Below are 26,084 nucleotides of genomic sequence, written 5' to 3'. Positions count from 1 at the left end.
CATCATGGAAAAATAAATCTATAACAGTTAAAGGTAATTGTCATTTTTGAAAATCTTCTTTCTCTAGAGTCCTACTCAAGTGGGAACTGCTCTTCAGGTTTTCTATAACCTTGGAACTTTGAAGGATACCATTGCTAACGTGGTGGATGGATACTGCACGGCCCTGGAGGAGAACATAAAAAATGCTTTGGATATCAAAGTATTGACCCAGCCGTCTCAAACTGTTGCAAGAGGTATGCTACTTGTTTCACAGAGATCCCTACCTGATCTTTTTTGACAGAAATACTGTATGTTGTCAAAAGAAACTCACAGCCAAGCCTGTTAAATGTTTCCCTGCTTGCTTTAACTGGTAGAAGATGGCAGTACTCATCTAATACAAAACTAAAATGTTTGTTGTTATTGTGCTCAGAGGTTTTCCTATGATTTTTCCCCTCTCTCTTTTCCCCCACTTTCCCAGGAAATTGCCTTCATTAGTTTACAACTTTGCAGTGTTTTCTTAGGAGTTTGTCATGGAAAGCTGAATCCAATTTTTTCTTTCTTTGTGTCGGTGGAAAGATCATGGATGGCAGGGATGTCACCCACTGCATCAAGTTACCTCATCCAGGGCCAAGAAGGACATAGACATATTAGAACAAGTCCAGAGGAGGCCCACAAGGATGATCAAGGGGCTGAAGCACCTCTCCTGTGAAGACAGGCTGAGGGAGGTGGGGTTGTTCAGCCTGGAGAAGAGAACGCTCCAGGGAGACCTTACAGCAGCCTGCCAGTGCCTAAAGGAAAGCTGCAGGAAAGCTGGGGAGGGACTCCTTGTCAGGGGGTGTAGTGACAGGACAAAGGGGAATGGTTTTAAAGGAAAAGGGTAGATTTAGATTAGATATAAGGAAGAAATTATTTACTCTGAGAATTTACAATTATACTTTGCCTAATGCAGCCAAGCCTACTCTAAGCCTTCTTAGTGGCAAGGGCACATTGCTGGCTTATGTTCAACTTGGTGGCCACCAGGACCCCCAAATCCTTTTCTGTCAACCTGCTTCCCAGCTGGGTGTCACCCAACATGTACTGGTGCATGGGGTTTTTCCTCCCCAGGTGCAGGACTCTGTTCTTTTCCTTGTTGAACTTCACAGGGTTCATGCCAGCTCACCTCTTCAGCCTGTCAGGGTCCCTCAAATTTACTGAGGGTGCACTCTACCCCATTGTCCAGATTGATAAAGAAGATGCTAAACATGGCTGGACACAGTATTTACCCCTGTGGTACTCTGCTTATTACTGGCCTCCAACTAGACTTTGCACCACCTATTACCACCCCCTGGGGCCATCCATTCAGGCAGTTTTCAGTCCACCTCACTTGTGTGCTCATACAGCCCATACTTCAGCAGCTTGTCTGTGAGGATCTCATGGGGGACAGTATAAAAAGTGTCAAAAGTCTTACTAAGTCCAGGTAGATAATTTCCCTCTCATCCATCAAGTTTGTGATTTCATTGTAGAAGCTTATCAGGGTAGTCAAGCATGACTTCTCCTTGGTGAATCCATGTTGACTACTACTCCTGATTATATTCTTTTTCATGTGCTTGGAAATGGTCACCAGAATTGGCAGTAATGAAAATTTAACACTTAAAAAAAACAACATACACCCAAAAAAATGCTTGCAATGAGTTTGAGATCTGAAAATATACCTGTAGATCTGGAATATAGTATAGAAAGTATAGAAGTTGCATACCCTTCAGCTGGAATATCACTTATTTTAGTTCACCTGTACGTTTACGTCCTGAGCTGAGCTGGTAATATCCTGCTTTTATATGCTGCGATATGCTCATTGGCACAACCATGGTGTTTCTATGGAGGCTGCTCTGATTTTTTTTAAGTAAATTTCTTATGTCAGTGTATGCATAAAGATCTCTATTTGTAATATTTTAATTTTCACATGTGAAATCTGAAATGTGCTGTTGTGTGTTTTTAAAAACACATATAGGTGGCCCTGGTAGAGCTGCTATGCCAACACCTGGGAATACAGCAGCTTTTCGAGCTGCTCTCTGGACAAACATGGAGAAACTCATGGATCAGATCTGTGCTGCTTGTGGACAGGTACTCAACAGCTAATTAATGCTTGTCTGGTGAGGCAATTTTGCATGTAAGTTAATAGAAGGTGTCACTTTTCCACTAAATAATTTATTTTCTTACAGGTGCAGCACTTGCAGAAACTATTGACAAAGAAGAGAGATCCTATTTCACATGTCTGTTTCATTGAGGAAATAGTTAAGGTAAATTTTAATTTAGATCAATACATTTTAGTAATTCTGTTTAGGAAATTGCCATGAGGGAAAGCTTTTGTTTAAAATTTTAGAGTTCCATAACAATTTGTAATTATATTAATGGGAAAGTGGTAAAAGTCACACTAACACTGAAAGCTGTATTTATGGTCTGTGGGTTACATCTGTAGGATATAAACATGTTCTTTTTATAATAATTTATTTTGTTTTCTTTAAAGGGAGCCAATAAGACACTACTGTCAGTTTTTATTACTGATCATTAATGTCATTCCATAAAATACCATGTGATTTGAGCAATTAATTAAGTCTGTTAGTTAGCATAGGAAAATGTGTCTTCATCTAACACTTTCAGCCATCTGTTTCCCAACTTCTTGGCAATTTTTTCCTTGAAAAATAATCATGGCTGTTCTTTTGAATACCTATTCTTCCCCATTCAATTGCATTGTTTTCTATTCATATTTGGAATAATTTGATTAATGATCTCCTTTAGTGTTAGGAACAGTGTTACTGAAGCTTTCTCATCTACCAAGGTAGATGAGAAGATACAAAAACAAAAGATGTATTTACGCAGACATCTCCTTTTCCATGTATATGGATGGATTTTTAATTTACATGATTTTAATTTTTGAAATACATTGGGGAAACTGTTCATATGCAAATGTGGTCTTCTCAACAGTAGAAGCAAATAATGAAGGTTGAACACAGCATATAAGTTTATCTGTCAGTTAAGCTGAGCTCCAAAAGATGTTGCATAGAACATTATTTTTCTGTGAGGTACTTTAAACATCTTCCTGTATCATAAAGAAACAAAACAACAACAACAAAACACAACTCCAGAAAGCTTATAAAGTTTTAGCGTATTTTCTACATTAAAAAGTTTGATTTGGCAAAAGTATCTAGTATTGCCTGGGTGGATCCCTCCAGTAGATCAGCACTTTAAAGGAGAAACCTGGAGAAAGGAGGAGGAACTCTGGAAGGTTTGGGAAGAGTCTGGATGGAAAGGGAGCTGAGATAAATGAACTTGTAGCGTTGATGGGTAGCTCCTACCCTGAGCCTGTGCTTCTCAATTTCACTCTTCCCATTGGTAGAATGGCATTTGAAAATGGGAATTTTTTTTCTGGTTGTCAAAGATGGTATTGAAGGGAAGCCAAAGGAAATCATTTATCATTATGGAGAAACAACGTACAGGTAAAAAAGATCTCAGTAGAAGCTAGATGCAGAGTAGATGCAGAATAAGGAAAAAAAAAAGCTTTTGGGGTTTTCGTGTGCTAAGCATCTTTCATGTTACCTTTTATAACTCTTCCTTCCCGTTGACTTCATACCACAGGATTACTTACTTCTAAGAGATAAATTGTGTTTTCCAGATGAAACCCATCTATTTGTTTCTCCACACTTATCCCACTGCCAATTAGTTGGCTCTTCAGCAGGACTTTTGGCAGAGCATAACACCAAGCTGGACAGTTGTCATTCTCAGTGAGACATCTAAGGAGCAGTGGTGCTTCCTTGTCTAGTTCTACCAGAACTCTCTTAGCACGAGACAGTACTGCTGCTAGCACTGACACTTTGCCTTCTTCTTACCTAGGTGGTTCATTGTAACACAGTGTTTTTCTTGGCCATTCTTGCAGTTGTACCATTTTTCATAGTGTCCCCTGAAAAGGAGGACACTCTGAAAGCCTACAGATGGAGAAGTGACACCATGCAGTACCAGCTGTTCTTTAGACAAATTCAGACAAGTACTAGATGCTGCTGAATTTCAAGAAAGCATGTACAGATGGCTGTATGGGAGAGCAAGAATTGTTGTGTACATTGAAAATAGATATAAGTAAGAAATTGGTAATTTGCCATTTACTAATGAAGATTCCATCTATTATTAGAACAAACTGAAACAACATGCTTTCCCTACCAGCTGTTCTGGACAGGCAGAAAAGTTGGATTTTCTTTATCATTTTGGATTTCATTAATAAACTGAGCAAATGAACAAAACAAACAAAAGGTACTGACATTGTATACATTCACTAGGGCAGCATGCCCACACCAGGAGAGAGGAAAACGAATCATCCACTCTACAGTCTGTACACTAATTACTGTTACTGATGTCAACATTATTATTATAGTCATCTTCTGCAGCAGCTGCAGTACCACTTTGCCTGTCCATCTGCTTCCTTGTTTTGATTATTGCAGTGCAAGTATCATCCTAGGAAGCAGAAGAGGAGACCCAGCTTTTTTAAAGCACAAGTCCTTTAATAGCAAGGAAGCAACTTTTTTTTTTTTAATCATTCTCTTTTTTCCATTGGGAATTTTTTTCTGTCCTTCCCTTCACAGATAGCATAGCCTGCATTTTCTCTGTTATGATCTCAAACATGTGCTTTCTGGCCTTCTAATTACCTGTTACCATAATGATATTTAGTAGTGTTGTAGCATGTTGTATCCAAAAATTAGTTTTAAACACTAATTAATTAAAGGATTCACAAAATCTATTTAAAATAAATGAGCAACAACTACTACAACAGAAAACACTAAAAACCAACCAAACAAAAACACACACACACACACACACAAAAAAAAAACAACAACACAAAACCACTGAAATTCAAAAATCTGACAGATGGAGAAACTGAGGCATAGAACTTCATAAATTTATAAATACTGAGGTTCAGCAGCAGGGCAATGACAACACCCACAGCTTTTCTACACTGTGGTTTCTCTCATTAGTAACAGAATTCACTTCCAAATTTTTTCACCATTAAATACGGACAAGATTTAAATGACATACCATGATGCTCATGTAAGCCTTCCCTTTGCACATCTGGATTTTCATATTTGTCCTCTGCCACAATATTAAATGTATGCGAAGGAATTCACGTCCCTTTTGAGAAGAAGTCATGCACTCAGTGTACATTGTTACATTTCATACTTGTAATGAAATATAGATTTGTTACCAATCTGTAAGTACGCAAATTACAATTTTAATTCCTCCAACAGATCTAGACATATTTAAATGAGAAATAATCTTGTTTTAAGGCTGAATGGACATTTTTAGTGGCAACTTTTCGTGTCAGGGAGTGTAGTGATAGGACAAGGAGTAATAGTTTTAAACTAAAGAGGGCAGATTTAGATTAGATATCTGGAAGAAATTGTTCACTCTGAGGGTGGTGAGGCCCTGGCACAGGCTGCCCAGAGAAGCTGTGGGGGCTTTGGGCAGCCTGGGATGGTGGGAGGTGTCCCTGCCCATGGCAGGAGGTTGGAATGAGATGATCTTTAAGGTTCCTTCCAACCCAAGCCATTCTGTGATTAATGACTAGATTTAAGTTCATGAGTGAAGCTAAGAAAATTAAGAATTCATAAATTATAATTTATGGTTTTGTGGGAAAACAAATACAGATTTAATTATACATTTTTTTAAAGGTGGGATAATTTTTTCATTATCTTGAGGGAAACATTAGAATTACAAACATTACTTAAATAATATGAAATTGCTATTTTTATTCACCTAGTGACTGGCTACTTACATCACTTCTTTCAATTGCTTAATTCACCTTCAAAGAGCTAATAGGTTACTCCAGTTTACTCTGCTTTATTTCGCTCTTTCAATGTGTAGTGACTAATCCTGTTTCAGCTATTTTAATATCTAAACCACAATTGACTTCAGCGTAAGTCACAGCAGAGCACATCATTCTGTGACAGCCAGTTTCCTAATTAGAGATAAGAATCCCTCTAAGCCCCTTGTAGAAGTGTTGAAAATGATCTCTGATCCTTATCTATTTTGGGTCCTTCACTCCTACATAGGCATCAGTGAACAGTTCTTCAAAGTGTGAAACAACCTTAAATGCAGCAAATGATTATTTGGGGGCGGCCGGGGGTGGTTGGGTTGGTCAATAGAAAGGGTGAGCTGGGTTCTGTGCTCCCAAGGGAAGGGAGGCAGGGAAGAAGTCATGTCTGTGAGAGGGCAGAGCTGCCTTTGATCTCCTTTGGTCTGCTGATGTCCACATTTGTTAACAGCTTGGAAGCCTGCAAAATCTGTCATTTACGTAAGCCTCTGGGTACAAGAGTGAGCTGAGAGTTATAGGGAGTGTTATTATGTACTTTGTGGAGGGCTCTTATCATTGCCTCTCCTGATGAACGTTTGGTGAGTAAGCAGGCTATTTTCTTGAGTTGTCAACGCTGGCAATGTGAGGTGTTAACGATACAGAAGGGAATGTCCTCATGATTACATAAGATAAAGAAAATAAATTGAAAATATAAATGTTTATTTCCCAAAGTGTACTTAACATTTCACCTTCTTACATCTCCTCTCCTGTCAAACTTGTTAAAAATGTTGCTGCTTTGAAGTTATTCACATCTATCATCATATATTCACATTCAGTTGACCCAATTAAAAATAATCCCAAGTGGAAAAAATGCAAAATAATCTAATTACTGCCTTACATGAATTCATGAAATAATCTTTCCCCTTTTATTGAAAGTATTGATCTATTTTCCGGTATCTCTTGTAGAAGCAGATTTGGATTATTTGTTCACCGTTTCTACTGGAGTTTCTGTTTAATATTTAAGCATTAGATCTCCATGAAGTGTGTAGTTAAACACAGGTGAATGAGCAGGTTTGCTATCCCCAACATAGATGCTGAAGATGCTCTTAATTTCAAACCCACAAATTGTTATGCTGAATTCTGTTGCAAGATTTCCCTAAAAAAAAAAATAAAAAAATATCTAATTTAAGAGTCTTGATTCTAGTTTTAAATGATCTACATGTCCACAGCTAGCCGTGTTAAAAGTAATTCAGAGCCGGTGTAATGGTTTTCTAGTGCATCTTCTCTAGGACTTTAATCCTGTTTCTCTGCCAGAAATGTGCAGCTATAAAAAGAAGGGATGGTGTTGAGGTTGCTTGGCTTGGTAGGTGAGAGTGACCTTTGTTGGTTTTCACTACTGTTGTGTTGTGGTCTGTGCAGATCGCAGTTCGGTGATGACTGAAAATTACTAAGTCGGCTGGATTTCAGTCAGATTGCTATTGGGAAATAAATGCATTTAATGGCAGCGTTGCTTTTCATCATTATTCTTGTCAGTCTTACTTGAACGACTGGGGATTGAATGGGCATGGTAACAAACTACCCCTTCATCCTTGGCTGAGGTACATAACAGTCAAGGTGAAAGCAGAGTTGAGGTGCAGCTGTGCATACTGAATCAGTTCCCTGGACAAAAGGCAGCTGTCGAGTCCCTTGGGTAGTTACTGGCTTTTGGAAACACTAAGTTCATTTACTTCCGTATGATACATATCTTGCAAGAGCACGGAAGGATTAATTAACGTTTTAAGTAGTCTTGAAGATACGGGACACTGTTTAAGACCTGAATATTTTTGATTGTTACAAATAAGTTTTTATAAGGAATCATGTAGGAATTCTAATATTAGAATTGGGAAAATGCAGTCTTTACTTTCTAGTTAAGAAGGTTATATTAGAAAAAAAAAAAAAAAAATTCTTCTGTCCGATGCATATAAGGAGACCTGGAAGTCTAGAAACTATTGCACCTTGGGTATGAAATGATCAACACAGTGTAATGAAATTCTGTGCCCTGCAGTAAAACAAAAAATCAAGGTCATTTTTAAAGTCATGTTGTCATTTATTGACATGTGTTCACCTACAGTGGTCTAATGTAGACAACATTAGAAATTCATATGCACTGATCTTTTTCAAAATTTAATCTAGACTACCTTGAGAACACAGAAAAGGTTTATTCAAAACACACTGAATTTTTCTGTTTCTTTACTGATTAATTGCACTACTGATGGTTTTTTGTTCACAGTCTCACATTTAGCAATTTTGTTGCTATAGAAATAGTGCAAATAGATTTTCTTATTTCTGTTCCATAAGATCTTGCTATACAAAATTGTTAAAGCATTTGCATTGTTGCTTTATCGGTGGAAAAATATTTAGGCTGTCCTTTAAACGTCTTCTGTTTTTAGAGCAATGTTCTCAAGTCCCATATTTCTTTATGGTGGAGCCTTTGATTACAGATAGAAAACACTGTATGTATTAGTATGCAAAGCCTGATTTCAGGAGCCTGCAGCAACTAGCTTCATGGTAATATTCACTATATTGTTTTACACTTCAAAGAGGCTTCACAATAAAGATTTTTTCACACTCTACTCAAAGTATTAAAATTTCTACAGGGAAAAATAAGTTGGAAGCGATTGTCATGAAGTGGGAGCCAGTTTAGAATCAGTGGGTCAGATTTATTATTTGAATGTTAGAATAGCTATTTGAGACAAACACAAATATGATAATTCACAGATGGGAAATTATACTCATTAAGTTCTAAATTTACAGTGTGGAGGAAATAGAGATGTTTGTAAAAATAAATATATGTCTTTTCAGCATCTTCTTGCATTCTTGTCTAATACTGAATAAGGGGATGCTTTCATTCTCATTCCTTGAATTTAGATTTAATGTCAGATGCCAAGCAGTTATATTAAGAACAGAGCTCAAGAGATTTCATTTCTGTAATAGCAAAGTTAATTAGAAGCTTGGTATGTTTTTTAAAAATGAAGTAAGCTGTTCTGTTTTTATGTTTGAGCAATTTTTAAGTCAGTTTTCCAGGCTGCAACATTAATATTATTGTAGAGTAATATTGGATGCAGATCTTCAAATATCATTGCTCTAATGGTACTGGTACTCAGCTCACTATTGTTCAGTGGTTTATTAACTTACTAGTAGCTATTAGTGGAAAATGGGTTATAGTTTTTGAACTGTGAAATCAAGTCACTTCCATGTGAGTAAGTGGGAAGGGAGTTTTAGCACTTTGATTTTGTCAGCCTGTATTTTTTCCAGCAAAGATAATCTTGTAATCCTGTAAACAAGGAACATTAATCTAAATTTCAAATCTATACAGCTGAGTAATAATGTCACTTTGCACTATTAACTGGACTGCAGACATGCTATAATGCAATGCATTGAAGGTATAAAGACTACTGAAAAAAGGGATTTTTAATGTGCCAGTATATGCATGTATTTTTCCTGTTCATTTCATACCAATATATGAATACTTAGCACCAGTCATTGCATAGTGGATAATTGAGTTTGCAGTCTCTCACAGTTGCACTGTGTGCTGTAACAGCCTTCTTTTTGAAGCTTTGAGACTCAGCTTTTTGTGAACATAGGGTTATTGACATGTGGCTTAAATCTCTGCCCGAGAGGCAATGGGGCTGCTTTTAATTTGGCATCTACTAAATATAGACCATTTCTATGCTAGACTATCAAAAGTTAAACTTTAGCCATTAGAATATTAATTTTTCACACTTATTCACGCTTATATTATTGGAGACAGATTCCATTTTATTTCTTTACGGTAGAAAGATTTACTTAAGAAACCATTATCTTAAAATATGCTTTGTACAGAAATTTCTCAATATTATTGTCTGCGCAAAGTATTGGCAACAGTAGCTTCATATTAATAGTTGAAACTAATTGTACAAGGTGAACACTTTTTTTTTACTGATTGTTGATTATGGCCCTGGTTCAGCAAAGCACTTAAGGACATTCTTAATTTCACATAAATAAGAAACACAATGGAAGTCTAACAGACTGCCTTGCATGTATTATTCTAATAAGGGTAAACTTTGTTGAATTACAGCTTACACTAATGATTTTTGTCCAGTTCATGTAGTGAGCCCTACTGCTGAGAAAATTCATTGCCATTTGTGGTCTAGCCTGATGGACGTATTTTGTCTGATTTATGTGTGTAATTTCCATAAGCAAGTAATTCCTATGTGAACAGTGTATGTGACTGAATACATAATTTTTAAACAGTATGAAAAATGGAAAAATTGTACTGGATGGGTCAGACTGGAATCTGATGCATTTTTCTATTTTACTCTGTACAGATGCAAGTGGATTTCCTAGGAATAACATTTTCAAAAGTAGCTCGTGTTTATAGTTCATATGTTTTTCAAAAAACATCTTAATTTCCCTGGTTCTGGCCAGCTGTGCAGTAGGTCAGAATGGCAGAGGGTTGCTCTCGTTGATGTTAATGGGCAGTTCAGTTTATTTCTGACGACAGAGAATCGGCAAGAGGAAGACAGACCTAAACTGCCTTGCACTACGCACAGACTTGCATAGAGGCTACTAAATTGAGTAGCCTCAGCTGCATCACTTCTGGAGAACTTAGTGGTCACTGGGCACAGCAAGAGCAGTAACAATTTTTTTGATTCCCAGCATGAGTTGATAGATTATTAGTTTATGTAAGTGCAGTTTAGGAGCATGTTCACAGTACATTTCTATGAAAAAAATAGCCAGTTCTGTGGCTGATCTTAACTTCCCAACCCTTTTGCAATGGTGCAAACTCTGATTTCTGTGCAGATTCTCTCTATTGTGAGATCAAAATAAAGGATCCGATTTGGGGGAAAAATCCTGTTTTGCCATTGTAGTTCTACCGTTTGTTGAAATTAATGTTCATAGATCTCATTCAGTTGTATTCGCTAGAGGGCAAATATGTGTATGTCAACCTGAATCTCACCTGTCTTGAGTTTTAGATACCATCAGTTACAAGTAAGGCTCTTTTGTTGAAGAAGGAAGGTATTGCATGAAAAGAGGATACAGGATTATATTATATGCTAAGGTGTAATAACTTCCTTCAGAATGACTTCAAATTATTTATTTTTGGGGGTATACTATGCAATGTACACCTGAAACAGTTTTGCCCCAGGTAACTGTAATGTTGGACTTTCTGGCTAGACCTCAACTTCCAAAGGTTTGTGTGTTTTCTGCCTTATCAAACATTTCCGCTGTTGGGGGTGGAATATGAGGGAATAGTGACCTTTTTCCAGTGTTGGTTATGGAATAGGAAGCTGGTGGAAGATGATTGCCACAGAGCTGAAAAGATAATCGGATGCAGTTCATTACTCATCTTGTCAGCTGCTCCTGCTACAAGGGATTGTATCACAAGATGTTAATCTGCTTGTGACTAGATTTTAAAGCAAGCATTTTTGTTGGGGGTGTGTGTGTCTGTAACTTCTTTCAGTTTCATATAGTTTTCAGAAGCAAGAGAAACGGAAAATTCCCAGTTTAAGGTCTCAGAATGTTACTTGATAAAAATATTAGCACATCATTTTTAGTTCTGCTACAAAAATATGATGGTACGCTGCAAAAAGCTGTTTAATTGCAGAAGCAGTTCTTTTTAAGCTAGTGATGAGGTTGTGTGTTTACTGAATAGTGGAAGTTAGTCTGCTAGGCGCCAAGTATAGACACAAGACAGAGATGAATCAAAAAGAATCCTTTTTACATAATAGATGACTAATTTAAGTATATCCAATGCTTCCATACGTTGTCTACCAGTGAGGACATTTGGTATAAGTATAGTGTAGTAGAGGATCAGGTCCCTTGCTTACATACTACAAAAGTACAGATGACAAGAATGCAATTTCAGGTAGATTACAGCTTCTCAAAGTGAAAAGCCCAGAAGAGCTGTTCCTTTCTGATTCCGTTGGGACATTGCTCACAGTGCTGTATGAAGCAGAGGGGAAGACTTATAAACTTACCATTACGATGAGTCAATAGATGTTCTGTGTACATTTCAGGCAAGCAGTGCTGCCCTTTACTCTTCCACCTTTATTCCACCAATTTTTTTAAGTCCTTGAAGTTGTCCAGTCCAAGGAGAGGGAAATTCCTTCAATTTCTCTGCTAAGCTGGGGAAAAACACTCCGTTTGCTACTCTTTTTTTTTGTGTGTCCTTTTCTAATATTGATTATTAACAAATGGGATTGCACATTATATTTGTAATAGTTAAATTATAACTTCCATTGTGACCTACAGCACAGAAGTAATCTCTGTTAGAATACTTTCTTTAAGAAATAAGCAGCCAGGTACCTAAAAGTATTTAAGAAAATAATATATTGAGGTGATGTGTAAGCAAAGAAATTACAGGTTTAAACAAAATAAATAAATGGTTTCTTGCTGCTCTTGGTTGCATATGGCACTCTTTACTCCAGCAGGAATATCTAATGCTTTGCTGTGTTCCAATTTCGGTAACTACAGTCCACCCACTTAAATACCCCCTGGTGTTTGCGTAGGCAACAGTGTTTTCTAGTTCCTGCCACAAACTCTTACGTGGTCTTTTGTGTACTACATTTCACCACCAGCTGTATTTCACCTCCAGAGTGACTGCATCTCAGCACTGGACAAAGTGAAACATCCTACATCACATCACAGAAGCAACCAGCAGTAACTCCCTAGATAATGTTTTCAGTTGTTCCAAAACTGTGACATTAATCATTTTTTTCCCTAAACATTTTTGACTGCGTAGTAAATCAGTATGAAATGGTTGAATTTTCCATGTACTTTTCCGCTCTGTTTCTCCTTCTACAAATTACAGTTGGATAGCCAAGCCATAAGGGCCTAGATCATTATGAATTTCTGTGTAAATGAATACCATTTGCCTGGGTCAGAAGAAACAAGCTAATGGGCAGAGGTTTAATTGCTACAGCTGTGTCTGCTGTGCATGTGTTCACATGAGTACATAGGTATATATGTTTGAGTTTATACTTATGTATGCTTATGTACAAATGTTACATATTTAAAAAAATATATATAAAAATGTCAGGTTTATGTTGCTCTTACTTGTCACAGTGCTGAATCACAATTAAGACAGAAATGTGGAGGGATTGCAAGCAAGTTTGCGTTCAAGACCATTTAATCATTGTATTTTCTGCTGAGACTATGACAGAGGTGTAGATGGTGATTACATTAATGAAAGAAAGTTGTTTGAAGGTGCTCTATAAGTCTTTTTCCACATCCATTAGATTATTTTGAAATTGAATTGAGTTACTATGCTGAACAGGCAAACAATGTTCCAGGTTGGTATAGAGAATATGAAAGCTAATTACTTTACTTCATAGTTTATGTGAAAGGCCATTTGTTTTATACTAATTTTTGTATTTCAAATGTGAAACTGTGAAATGAAGAGCTGAATGATTTCACAGTTATGCTATAGTAATAAATTTACCCCAAAAAAGACTTTTTATGCAGTATACCTTCTGAATCACTGTCTAAAATTATCATTTTATTTTTCCCATATATGAAGATCAACTACAATTTTACAGAAAATACAAACATAGCTATAAGATGGGGTTACTTAGGTTTCTAAATCCGTAGGTGTCCTCAAGCAGTCACAAATGAGATCCCATCATTCCTGTTGATTTTAGTTTTCTATGTTAATTCTCATACATTTTACAGGTGTGACGCCCTGTCCCTCTCGTTACCCAACAAGATAAAAGATGTTCTCTGTTTCTTCTGACCAACAGATTTTATCATTCTTTGGATATCTTTAGAGATAAAGGATACAGTTGGATGAATTCTGTGTCTAATCTCAGAATTTGTGAAAGCATTCTGACTGATAATATGATAAAAAAAAAAAAAAGTGTACATTTGACTGATGCGCAGGCTTTATATCAATTCTTTAAGATAATAGTTTTTGAACTGAAAACTTGAGCTTGAACTTGCAATCTTTCAATGACCAGATTTTCAGATTCAATGCCCGTTCCCTGTTAGTGCAGGGCATTTTAAATACCCTCATTGCTTTCTACGTTAGTGCCTATGCAAGTGAATAGAGTGCTTTCTTTATAACGTTGTCATGTTAAGTAATTCATTTTGTACTAGCTAGACTTTTATATTTGAAAGAGCTTGTGTTGTTAAGAAGAACTAACGTTTAGTTTAGTTTTATTGTTTTTCTATTTTTCTCATAGCGAAGTCATTGGCAGCACCAAAAGGAAAACTGAGAAAATGCACTGACTGCATCCTCTTTGACAGTGATTTCAGTCTTGAGTCCTTTGCTTAAACTCATCTTTATCTGTGAATATTGTGCTTTGGTTTAAAAACTATGATGTTTCAGATTGAGTTGGGATAGAATCATAGAATCATTCAGGTTGGAAAAGACCTCTAAGATCATCAAGTCCAACCATAATAGAAACAGCCAATGCCAACCTAAAATCCGTGTAATTGCTGACATCCGTAAGCGTTGCTGAGTATTTTGCTTTTCGTTTATGGGTGCTTTACTGAAAACTTTTTGCTGATAATCCTTAGTATCCTTAGCATCCGTAGTGATTTGGTCAAATTGCTTAATTTATACAGTAGGGTACATATATATATATAGGTATACATATATATACCATGCAATCAAGAAAAACATTCTGAGCTTTCGCCTCCCGGGAGGTGCTCAAGGCTGGGCTGGATGGGGCTTTGGGCAACTTCATTCAGTGGGAGGTGTCCCTGCCCATGGCAGGGTGGGCTTCAAGGACCCTTCCAACCCAACCCATGCTGTGATTCTGTGACTGTAAAACACTGGATGGCCTCCCAGGTGTCTAACAGGTGAGCAGGATAGGTTACCCACCATCGGGTCTTGCAGTTTTTTCTACCTCAAGCATACAGACAGGAAGAGAGCAAAAGAAAGGAAGCAATTGCGTGAGCAATTGGCTAACGGGCAGGGCCCAAAGGGTTATGGTAAATGGAGCTGCGTCAGGCTGGCGGGCGGTCACCAGTGGGGTCCCTCAAGGCTCCATTTTAGGGCCGGTACTTTTCAATATTTTTATAAACGATCTGGATGTAGGAATAGAGGGTATTTTGAGCAAGTTTGCTGATGACACCAAACTTGGAGGAGTTGTGGACTCAAATGAGGGCGTAAAGGCCTTGCAGAGGGATCTGGACAGGTTGGAGAGCTGGGCGATCACCAACCGCATGAAGTTCAATAAGAGCAAGTGCCGGGTCCTGCACCTGGGACGGGGAAACCCTGGCTGCACGTACAGACTGGGCGATGAGACGCTGGAAAGCAGCCTAGAAGAGAGGGATCTGGGGGTCGTGGTAGACAGCAAGTTGAATATGAGCCAGCAGTGTGCCCTGGCAGCCAGGAGGGCCAATCGTATCCTGGGGTGCATCAAGCACGGCATCGCTAGTAGGTCAAGGGAGGTGATTGTCCCACTCTACTCTGCGCTGGTGCGGCCTCACCTCGAGTACTGTGTGCAGTTCTGGGCACCACAGTATAAAAAGGACATGAAACTGTTGGAAAGTGTCCAGAGGAGGGCTACGAAGATGGTGAAAGGCCTTGAGGGGAAGACGTACGAGGAACGGCTGAGGTCACTGGGCCTGTTCAGCCTGGAGAAGAGGAGGCTGAGGGGGGACCTCATCACAGTCTACAACTTCCTCGTAAGGGGGTGTCAAGAGGCAGGAGACCTTTTCTCCATTAACACTAGTGACAGGACCCGCGGGAACGGGGTTAAGCTGAGGCAGGGGAAATTTAGGCTGGACGTCAGGAGGGGGTTCTTCACAGAGAGGGTGGTTGCACACTGGAACAGGCTCCCCAGGGAAGTGGTCACTGCACCGAGCCTGTCTGAATTTAAGAAGAGATTGGACTGTGAACTTAGGCATATGGTCTGAACTTTTGGGTAGACCTGTGCGGTGTCAAGAGTTGGACTTGATGATCCTTAAGGGTCCCTTCCAACTCAGGATATTCTATGATTCTATGATTCTAAGATCATGCTTTAATGGTTGGTTTGAGCTTTGAGTGCAAGATGTTCAGAGGATTAACTAATCAGCCTGCTGTTTCATGTATGTCTTTTTTGCAAGAGTACACTACCTTATTGCCTCTCCTGGCAGCAAGCCTTGTTGACACAAGGTGGTGAGGAGTCAGCTGTGAGGTTCACCGTATTTCCCTGTTTTGCACGGGTTTTGAAACTGGAAATTCTTTTGCAGTTCTGTGTGAAACAGAGCAGCATGGACTGGTTCTGGTCCCTGATCAGCGTCTATAAGCATGTTGTACTGCCAGTAACATAATTGCTGTGATTTAGCCAACAAGAGAACTCCCACTGAATGAGAAGGTCATTGCAATACAAAGAGATTTTCTAACACGATTTCTAAAGTATACTATTTCTTTCTACACTCATATCTCACTCCAAAATATCTATGCATTTCCTGTGGGAGCATTTCACTCAGATATGAGGGAAAAGATGCCATTTGTGAGATGACTGAAGCTTTTATTTTTGTTTTTCCAAGTATTTTTTCTAGCTTTAAACTCAAGGAAAACTTCTCAGACTTCATTAGTTTTCATTCTCAGTGGTGGTAGAAGGGCTGTGATAGAAACATTTGCAATGTTTAAGATTATTTGAAAAGGTTTTGCTTTAAAACTTTCTTTTCTTTTCTTTTCTCACTTGCTATCAGGATGGCCAGTCTGATATTTTGTACAAATTCTGGACTGCAGTAACTCAGACTCTCTCCTCTCAGTTTCAGTCAGCAACAGACTGTAAGTATTTGATATAAATGATTTGTAATGTGTTTTGTAGATATTTTGAATCTCTCATTTCTATAAACTCTTTGTGCATTATCTTCTCTACTAAAGCTATATGAGTGGTTCACTCAGTGCTTGGTCTGTGAACTTAAATTTTTTATGGTTTTATAACCAAACAGGATGGTCTTCCTAAACTGTGATCAGGTTTTCAGAAAAAAGAAAAAAAAAGTTTTCTGTTTAATTAATTAGTAGTAATTAATAAATATATATATATATGTTTTTGGAACTGCACGTGTAAGTAAAAAGATTTGGAATGGTACATTATTCTTTCCAAAGTGGATGGGTTGGCCAAAATTGTAAGTAGTAATCTGATTTTAAAAAGCAGTTCATACATACATCTGTTAATGAATGCTCATCAGTATTAGTCTGGTTTTAGCCACTTTTTGATACCTTATAAAAAAGGAGCTGAGTTTTGTTAAAATTCTGTCTTGTCTAGATAAATGGTTAGTGTTCTCATTATACACAATATTCAGCACATGGGTAGTAAATAACTAGCAGATGCAACCAGGCAATATTAAATAAAAATCATGTTATAAACATAAAACTGTTGTCATATTAATGCAGCATGCAGCTGGGTCATAAAACCAGATGAGCTCGGTGCTTTCAGAAATACATCTTTCATGTTTGTATACAGAGTATAAAGTTAATCTTTTGCATGTACAAAAGACATAAGGTTTGCATTTATCTTTGTGATCTCAGCTACTACATTGGCCCTTCAAAATTTCGTCTTGCCCTGCTATAAGGCAGCAGTATAATTTTGAGAAAGTAGCTGTTTGATTCATTTTCAGTGGTTGCTAAGTAACTAGATGATCCCAAAAGAAAATATATTCGTCTTGTGTTAAAACATATTAATTTTACTGTTTGCCTTAGGCATACTTTAACAGCAGTATGTACATACCAGGGATCTCATGTTCACACAGAACATGTGCTAACTGTTTTCAGCACAAGGTTTTAAGACTGTAAAATTGTGACATCAGTTAATGGGATCAATCAACATCTCAGAAATAAGGTAACTCTTACATTTTGTCAGCAGTACCTTGACAGCTATTCAAAAATATTTTATTACTTGTGATTTTTAATGATTTTTTATATCAACGTTTGGAGAGAGCATTTGGATTTTTAAACTGAGTGCTGTTTTTTCTTTGCTACATCTGATTTTTGGGGAAACTACTTACAGCAAGTAGACTTTTTTTTTTTTTAAATAGCACATCTATATAAAAATGTTCCTTTTAACATGTAAATTTTAAGTGATTGAATTCACTGACATGAGTCATCGACCTTGAGATCTTACAGATTAGAGGAAGATCAATATCAGAAAAATAGAATGAAAATATGAATTCATGCCAGTTTACAGGGCATGCTAATAGATGATTATCTGCTTTTGTGAGGCTGGGACAGCTTTATAAACATCATTTTGTGACCTAAAATAACTCTTATATACATATGATAATAAATGTGAACCTTCCAGTATTCAAGATAAGAATATACTTTGAAAGGACAAGTTAACAAGCTGGGTAAAATGGGGCAGAGGTCCAGAACCTGGAAAACTTATGAATGAATGGAACAGTGTTAATCTTCTAATGTAACAGGGAAATCCATAAAGTATGAGTGATGTTAGATCAAGATTAACATCAGTCTCAACAACAGTTGAGCATTTGTTTCATTTCCTGTTGCTTTCAGCAATCCTTTCGAGGCTGAAGATAACACTGACTTTTCTGCTGGTTTTGTCATTCTTTATTTGACAAGCTTAGGAATTACATTTTAGGTACCTTATTTTAAGAGGTGTGTGTAAAAGCATGTGCTTCCACCATCATAGTTTGTAGAGCTGGGCTCCTAGGCATTGTCTTTGTCTCTTCTGAGTATCTTGAAAGTTGCACGGCAGCACATTTCTTCCGCTGCCAAGCTATTGTTAGAAAAGCTTTATTTAGTGAGTTCTAATCACACTTTGGACTTAAATGAATAATAATACTAATAATTAAGTTTGTTACCAACCATTTCATGACCATAATTAGTATATTTAATACACAAAATAAGTTTTCCATGTCCAGTCTTTGAACTATGGAGTTTTATTACTGGAGCTTTAGATACATATCATTATCAACTGCATTTAATGTGATAGCTCACACTACTCTGAAATTAATTATAAGTATTACATTAGTAGTATTAGAGAGAATGATATTACGTATGATTCGTTGACTTAAATGCATGGATACAGGTTATCCATATAAATCAAATAAATTAGTTTGAACTTGTTAATGTGCATTACTAATTACTGCTTTATTTTGCAGCCTCTATGTTTTTGAAACAAGCTTTTGAAGGAGAATACCCTAAATTACTGAGGCTTTATAATGACTTATGGAAGCGACTGCAACAATACAGTCAGAATATCCAGAGGAATTTTAACACAAGTGGAAGTACTGATCTCTTTGCTGAACTGCAACAAATGGAAGAAGATACACAGGACATATTCATGCAAAAAAAACAAGACTATGAGTATGTATTATGAACTCTAATGCAGTACAATGTGAAGCTTGGCATCCTGCAAGAAAACAGAGTATTTTTAAAAGCTTGGTGTTAATCAACTTGTCATAGCAGGAACATTTTAAAGGCTTTTTTTGGCCTCTTGTGTTTATTGTTTTGATACTATTTTGGAGCTGTGGGATTTTCATTAGATTACGTAATTAGCAGTGTTGGATTGTCTTGTCTTTCACAAAGTGCTTAGTAATATTATCTTGAAACCAGTTTTTTTTCTTTTTCTTTGGGAAATGAAAAATAGGGATTGTCAAAATTCAGTTTTATATATATTGATATTGCTATAAGCTACTTACAGGAGCTTTCTTTTAATGATACCACAATCATTGGAATGTGACATATGTTCTGTTTGTTATAACTCACTATCTATATGTTTATATACCATTAGGAAAACATGTTGTGAGTGGTAGATACCAGAAAAATCAAACTGAAACAGGCTTATCAAGTCTATTAGGATTTCTAGGCAAAGGAAAAGGTTTGTCAAACTTTTCTGACAATGAGGAAAAATATTTGAGAAAACTACTACTTAATCACGTACACCAATACAAATACTAAGGACTGGAACTTGGTAATTTTAAGATGGGTCTTTCTATCTGAAACTTTTTATAAACATACATATACCAGGAGAGATTTTTTTGTATTTTTTAAAGTATACCATTGATCACAAGTTATCTTGTAATGAAACACTGGAATACAAAAATGTCTTTGATTGCAATTGTTATTCTGTTGATGTTTTTACAACTGTTTGTCTTGAGAACATCTTGGATTAGGGATTCCACATAGGTCTTTTTGAAAGGGCTACAAACTCTATGGCACTACACAGAATAGCTGCCTGACCAGTTACACTATTCATGTGAAAAACAAGCTATTCAGTATTCAAATGTTTTCAAGTATATGAATGTATTTAGAGAGTAGAAAAAAGAAATGTTGGATATTGCAAAGTTTGTATGGTCTGGAAAGATCTGATGCTATTGTGTATTTGAATGTAGAATGTAATAATTTTGTCTTATAACCACAGCCCAGAAAAGGCCTTGAAAGATTCACTGCAACAGTATGAAGCTGCTTATTTGTCAAAATCTTTATCTCGACTCTTTGATCCCATCAATCTTGTCTTCCCTCCTGGAGGTCGGAATCCCCCTTCTTCTGATGAGCTTGACAGCATCATTAAAACTATAGCCAGGTATGCACATATAATGCATTGCAAAATGTAATCTTCAACGTATTTTTTCTTGTATATTACGATTTCAGAAATGAGATTTTGTTAGCAGTAAAGGGTTGATTACTCTTTAATTTTAAAACTGATTAGCGTAAAAATTAAGTCAGGGTTTATCTTCTGTATTTTGTTGTTCTGGAACAACCGTAATATTCACTCAAGTTTTACTGTTCAAGCTTATAAAATATGAGGAAGAGAAATTTTAAACCTATTGCCAATATCTGATATCTTAATTATTCTGACTATGTCAACAGTAAAATGATGCTTACTTGGCTGCAAATGATAATCTTTGATGTAAATCATCTCTTAGAATGAAACAGCAAGATATTAGTTGAAGACAATTATGCCATGTGGAATTTATAAAATGAGATGCTTGAATTACCAATGTATATTTACACTCATAAAGTTTTGGTAAGGGCTAGTCTGTTTAGTACAGCCTGGAAATGATGGGCAGTATTCACACTGTGAATGTGTGTGAGTATATTTGGGTAATATTAAATGCTGACACTGAACTTGTGGCTAGGAGTTACGAGTGCTCAGAAGGTGCCTGTCTGTGTGGCTGCTGATGTTGTTTTCCTCCTTGTAGAGGAAAAGGGAAAAAAACATTCAGCTCTGGGACACACAGCATAATAAAGATGTAGGCCTGTTAGAAAGAGTCCAGAGGACAGCCACAAAGATGATCTGAGGGCTGGAGCACCTCTCTGATGAAGAATGGCTGAGAAAATTTGGGTTGTTTAGTGTAGAGAAGAGATGGCTCTGGGGAGACCTTATTGTGGCCTTCCAATACTTAAAAGGGGCCTATAGGAAAAATGGCAAAGGGCTCTTACAGGACAAAGGACAGGACAAAGGGTAATTGTTTTAAACTAAAAAAGGGTAGGTTTAGATTAGGAATAAGGAAGAAATTCTATAGTCTTGAGGGTAGTGAGGCCCTGGCACAGGCAGCCCAGAGAAGCTGTGGGTGCCCCATCCCTGGAGGTGCTCAAGGCCAGGCTGGATGGGGCTTTGGGCAGCCTGGCATGGTGGGAGGTGTCCCTGCCCATGGGCAGGGGGTGGAACTGGGTGGTCTTTAAGGTCACTTCCAACCCAAATCATTCTATAAGTCTATGACATGAAAATTAGTAAGCTTCAGCTGAATTTTCCAAAGTGACCTCTAGATAATGATGTTTGGGGCCCTGCAGGACTCTCAGAGAAGGATATTCCTCGTTTCTCTCCAGTTCTTGGGAGAGACTAATCTCATCACTAGCAGCACTGTGGTCCCTTGGGATGGTCCTTGTGCTTGTCTGCATTCTCAGTAGAGCACTCATGAATGCAGCCCGAGCTGAAGGAGATCCGTGGAGTTCCACGTATGAGCAATACTGCAAGAGATTTAGAAGTATTTTCCTTCTTCCATTTGTTCCCTGTCATTCCTTTGGGGCCTTTGTTACTACACAGTATTGCCTAAAACACAGCTTATTAGTTGTGTCAAGCTCAGGCATCCCCTGGGTATTTCTGCACAGCTCATGTAATTCCAGAGTTGAATGACTATGTATTCACCTGTAATGTTTGAAGGCTGCTGCCAAAGCTTGAATGTAGTTAATTGCAGTCAATATTTTTGAATGGCTTACTAATAGCGATTTCATACTGAAGTGTCATTCCTAAACTTTGCTCATTTTTACCAGAATAGGAACACTCTGAACATAAAATTCCCAAATGACTTGTTAAATTGTAAACTGAATTACAGTGCTTAGAAAGACTTGGTTATGTGTTACTACTCTCTCTAAATTGACATGCCACATAACTAAGTATTAATAGTTAATTTCTTATCAATTAAATGCAGCACTGCTAAGGTGTTAATTAAGATTTGTAATCTTTGCTTCCAGTGAGCTAAATGTGGCTGCTGTTGATCCAGACCTCAGTTTAGCTGTTTCAAAAAACGTGGCAAAGACCATTCAGCTCTATGGTGTAAAATCTGAACAGCTTGTAAGTAATTTCTATTTCAAATTTCTAAAAAATTCTGTCTTTCTATGTAAAATGTTCACTTTTTTTGTAGATTTACAACAGAACAGTATTGCAACCTAGAGAGACAAAACCTTTGAATTAGCTTTACACTTGGAAATTTTTTCAGTTAAATTCTGCCTTCACATAAACACAGTCTATTGATAGCAATACAGTTTGTGTGTATAACTCAAAATTGCCATGTTAATTAAAAAAAAAAAAAAAAAGTCTAGTTGTCTTTAAGTAAAATCAAGACAGTTCAATCCAGTTTAATATTTACTACCATTGGATAGCCCATTGGTTACATGATATATTGTCTTTATGGTATTAGAATCTGGACTATTGAAGTATATTTTTTGCACTACTTGCAACAGAATTTAGGCATTTTTTCTGTATATTTATCATTTGCCATATATTTACTTGACCTTTGATTTCTTTGCACTTCTCAAATGCTTCCAGTCATTCACCATGCACTGTTATTTAATGTTAAATTGAACAGAGGAAGGGGGAGGGATTCCCGAGAAGCCAATGGGTAGTACAATGAATATCATAATTTTTAACATCAACAGTTTTCTAGTGATGTCTGTTGCTAAAATGTAATGCTTTTATTATGGAAAGATAAAAATTGCTTTGTTGCAATATGGAGACCCTCAAGAAATTGCTAACTACTTGTATTTGTGAACAAGATTTTCTCTTAAACAACGTTAATTCTGAAAACAAAATCAGACTCTGGTGACATTCCTTTACTATATGGCTCATTCAAAGACAGAGGTAATCACTAACATTTTTTTTTCAACAGTTGTCTACAAAACATTGCAGTTGTTAGGTTAGTATGGATTCTGTTTAACTTTTAGACACCTGCTGTCACTGAATAGCTTTAAAAATGTGAAATTCAATAGCAAATTCTTTGTTTAACACATCTGTTGGATGAATTGTGTTGGAAGAGATCAAATTATGGTGTCATAATTTTGGAGTGAAGTTTGCTCAGGTTGGCATGAGTCATCATGAAAAAAAAAAGGGGGGGGGGAAAGAAACTTGCATCTGTATTTATCTTGGAGTGTAGAGTCAAATAGTGGCATATGTATCAGCTGTAACTGTAAAAGCACCAGGGTCTATTGTGCTCAGCACCTCTGTAAGAGTTTGAATCTGGCCAATGGCTTGTTCAAGAGCATATATAGTTTTGTGATCAGCCGGCTGGCAAGTTCTCAAGAAGCCCTGAGAAAAAAAGATAAGTAGAAATAATCTGATGAATATATGATTTGTGGCCTTGTGTTAGTTGACTAACTAAAATAATGTAAAACTAAAAGAGTTAAGAGGGAATCTAAACCCTTGAACTATACAAACTAGTGAAAATGAAACTTTGAAAAATCAAGAGACAGGATTAGTCAAACTGGCCGAGTGAACATCAGTGTACTTCAAGAATATGCCTACAAATTGTAAAACAATACAGATTGTTTATTGTACAGCAATTTTTAAATTTAATTTATTTTTTTTTTTCTTTTCGTACTGATAAACATGTTGAAAAATTAAAACTGGAAAGATTCAACACAGTTGTCAAGGCATAGGTGTATAGTGTCATCTTTAAAGTGCTAAAATATCTTGCTTAGCCTCCAGCTGCCTTTCCGGAAGAGCACAGCTGTCTCACATGTCCTGTGTCATGCTTGCCAGCCCTGTGCATAGTTTAGAATTTCTTAATGTTTTTTTGGTTGATGTTGGGTTTTTATTTTTTCAGTTCCTTGTAGATGAAATAACGATTTCACACACACACACCAAAAAAAAAAAAAAAAAAAAAAAAAAAAATTATATTTTACTAAGATTTAGACAGGAAAAATAACAAGAAAAATATTTTTCAAGATCCAAGATGTTAACTTTGAGTAAAAGCAGCATATAGCAGTCTGTACATACAGAATTAAAGCAAAAACAAGTAAGAAAAAATGGCCTTTTCCAATGAATCCCAAATATTTGTTCCTATTGCTTGTGACTTTGTATGCTGCTGGCTTTTGGTTTTCCTATTTACCAATGCCAGGAACTAGCAGTTGCTGTGCCTCAAACCTATTGTTGTATTAACCAGTTCAAATGATTACAAAGAAGATATAAATAACCACTTATGAGCAGTAGGTAGATTTATTCTGCTGCTGGGTGAATCTTTAGCTTCGCTAGTCCCTTGTTGATGCTTGATGTGGTTGGTATATGCCATGAGGTGTTCAGAATTATTGTCCTAGTTTCACTCAGTGTAACTGCAGATGTTCTTAACTATGCAGAGTTTGAAGGAATAATTATACACTGCATTAATTAAAAATATATTTCTGTTAAATTAAGACAATAACCTTTTAACCTCACCACCCATCCTGTTTTTTATTAGGTGATGCTGAGGAAGAGTACTTGGTATTGCTATTTTGTCTCTTCTTACTCATGTTTTCCTAAATCACACAGCCCAGGCATCCTTACAATGATTACAGACATCGTGAGATTTTTATTTAGTCGCCAATTCTATGCCCTTGTCATTCCAGATCAGAAAAGAGATTAAAAGTCTGGTCTGTTATTCTGGATAAGAGTAAATTTTTTATTTTTTTCCCTACATTTGTGCGTCGTAATACACTCCTTACTTTTTAATGTAACTTCTGCTTACGGAGCTAGATTTTGTTCATTGGCCACTTTTTCATAAAAAGTGAGGGGTCCCAAATTAAAACAACAACAACAACAAAACCACTATTTTTTTCTATTTGATTTGAGTTTTCAAGGGGATTCATCTATTTCCATTTACAAGTACCTTAGGTTACCTGTCTACCCATCTTGATTGACACATGTAACACATGGTCATATTTAACTGGCCACATAAGGGAAATTAGCTGTTTCATCAAGTGCTGACAGTAAGTACAAGGGAGGGGAGAGATTCATGAGAAACTTATAATTGCTTTTCCTGAAAACAAAGCAAAACTTGAATGTTTTTTGTTTGTTTTGTTTGAGAATCCATGCAACTTAACAAAAGATGAGATCTCACAAGTCTGCCTCTTAGGTTTTGACCCAGTTACATAATTGATAGTTGAGAAGAGACAGAAAAGAGAGCTTCTGTCTCACCAACATCTTCATTAATTGCCTTTTTTACATGGCAGCAGTAATTGCAAAGCAGGATCCTCAAGGGCAGTGGCCTCCAACTGTTTTTGGTCAGGCACCTCTACCAGTAAAAATACTGTGCACTTCTATTATATGTATATTTCTACAAGTTAAATACAATGTACTATTGAAATTCTTACATTTTGTTCCTGCACTCCAGTGGCTCATTTTTATAACACTTGTGGTGCACGCACTCCACTTGAAGACCGCTTACTCTAGGGTGATACTCTGCAGAAATACTCTGTATTCAAGAAGTGAAAAGATTTTGGCTGTCTGTTTTCAGAAAAGATACCTCATTGATTTCAGAAATCTTTTCAATGGTTTTAAAATATGAAAATGATAGTCACCTGTTTATTGGAAGTGAGACATAATTGTATTTCCCCAGTTCATTCCCTGTAATTTTATTATTTACTGAGTGGAATTTTGAATGTATTTGATTTGTTGTAGTTTTGCTCATAATTAAAAACCTCTTTGTTGCAATTTTGCAGTCACTGTGTTTTGGCTTGACTGTTGGTAGGGATATTTCTCTGACACTTAGAACTGGATGTTTTGCAGAGAGAAGTCATGAAAACATTGAGAGCTAAAAGCTCTGAAAGTTTACAAAATTGGTGCTTTTGCCAACAAGCAGAAAAATAAATTGTGAGACCCATTGTCCTTACAGAGATGGA

At 36.8% G+C, this 26,084-nt stretch overlaps 1 protein-coding gene across 1 annotated transcript in view; it reads left to right on the top strand.

Moving 5' to 3' along the window:
* Window positions 1-26,084, top strand: part of COG5 (component of oligomeric golgi complex 5) — a 188,707-nt gene that overhangs the window by 125,080 nt on the left and 37,543 nt on the right. The window contains exons 8-14 of the mRNA XM_032193577.1: window positions 68-233; window positions 1,967-2,079; window positions 2,178-2,255; window positions 16,457-16,538; window positions 18,872-19,076; window positions 20,134-20,295; window positions 22,188-22,287. Of these exons, the coding sequence (XP_032049468.1) occupies window positions 68-233; window positions 1,967-2,079; window positions 2,178-2,255; window positions 16,457-16,538; window positions 18,872-19,076; window positions 20,134-20,295; window positions 22,188-22,287 (906 nt within the window). The remainder of the gene's footprint in view (window positions 1-67; window positions 234-1,966; window positions 2,080-2,177; window positions 2,256-16,456; window positions 16,539-18,871; window positions 19,077-20,133; window positions 20,296-22,187; window positions 22,288-26,084) is intronic.

This window comes from Aythya fuligula, chromosome 1, assembly GCF_009819795.1.
Source record: "Aythya fuligula isolate bAytFul2 chromosome 1, bAytFul2.pri, whole genome shotgun sequence".
Lineage (NCBI taxonomy): Eukaryota > Metazoa > Chordata > Aves > Anseriformes > Anatidae > Aythya > Aythya fuligula.
This window is presented reverse-complemented; position numbering and strand designations above follow the sequence as displayed.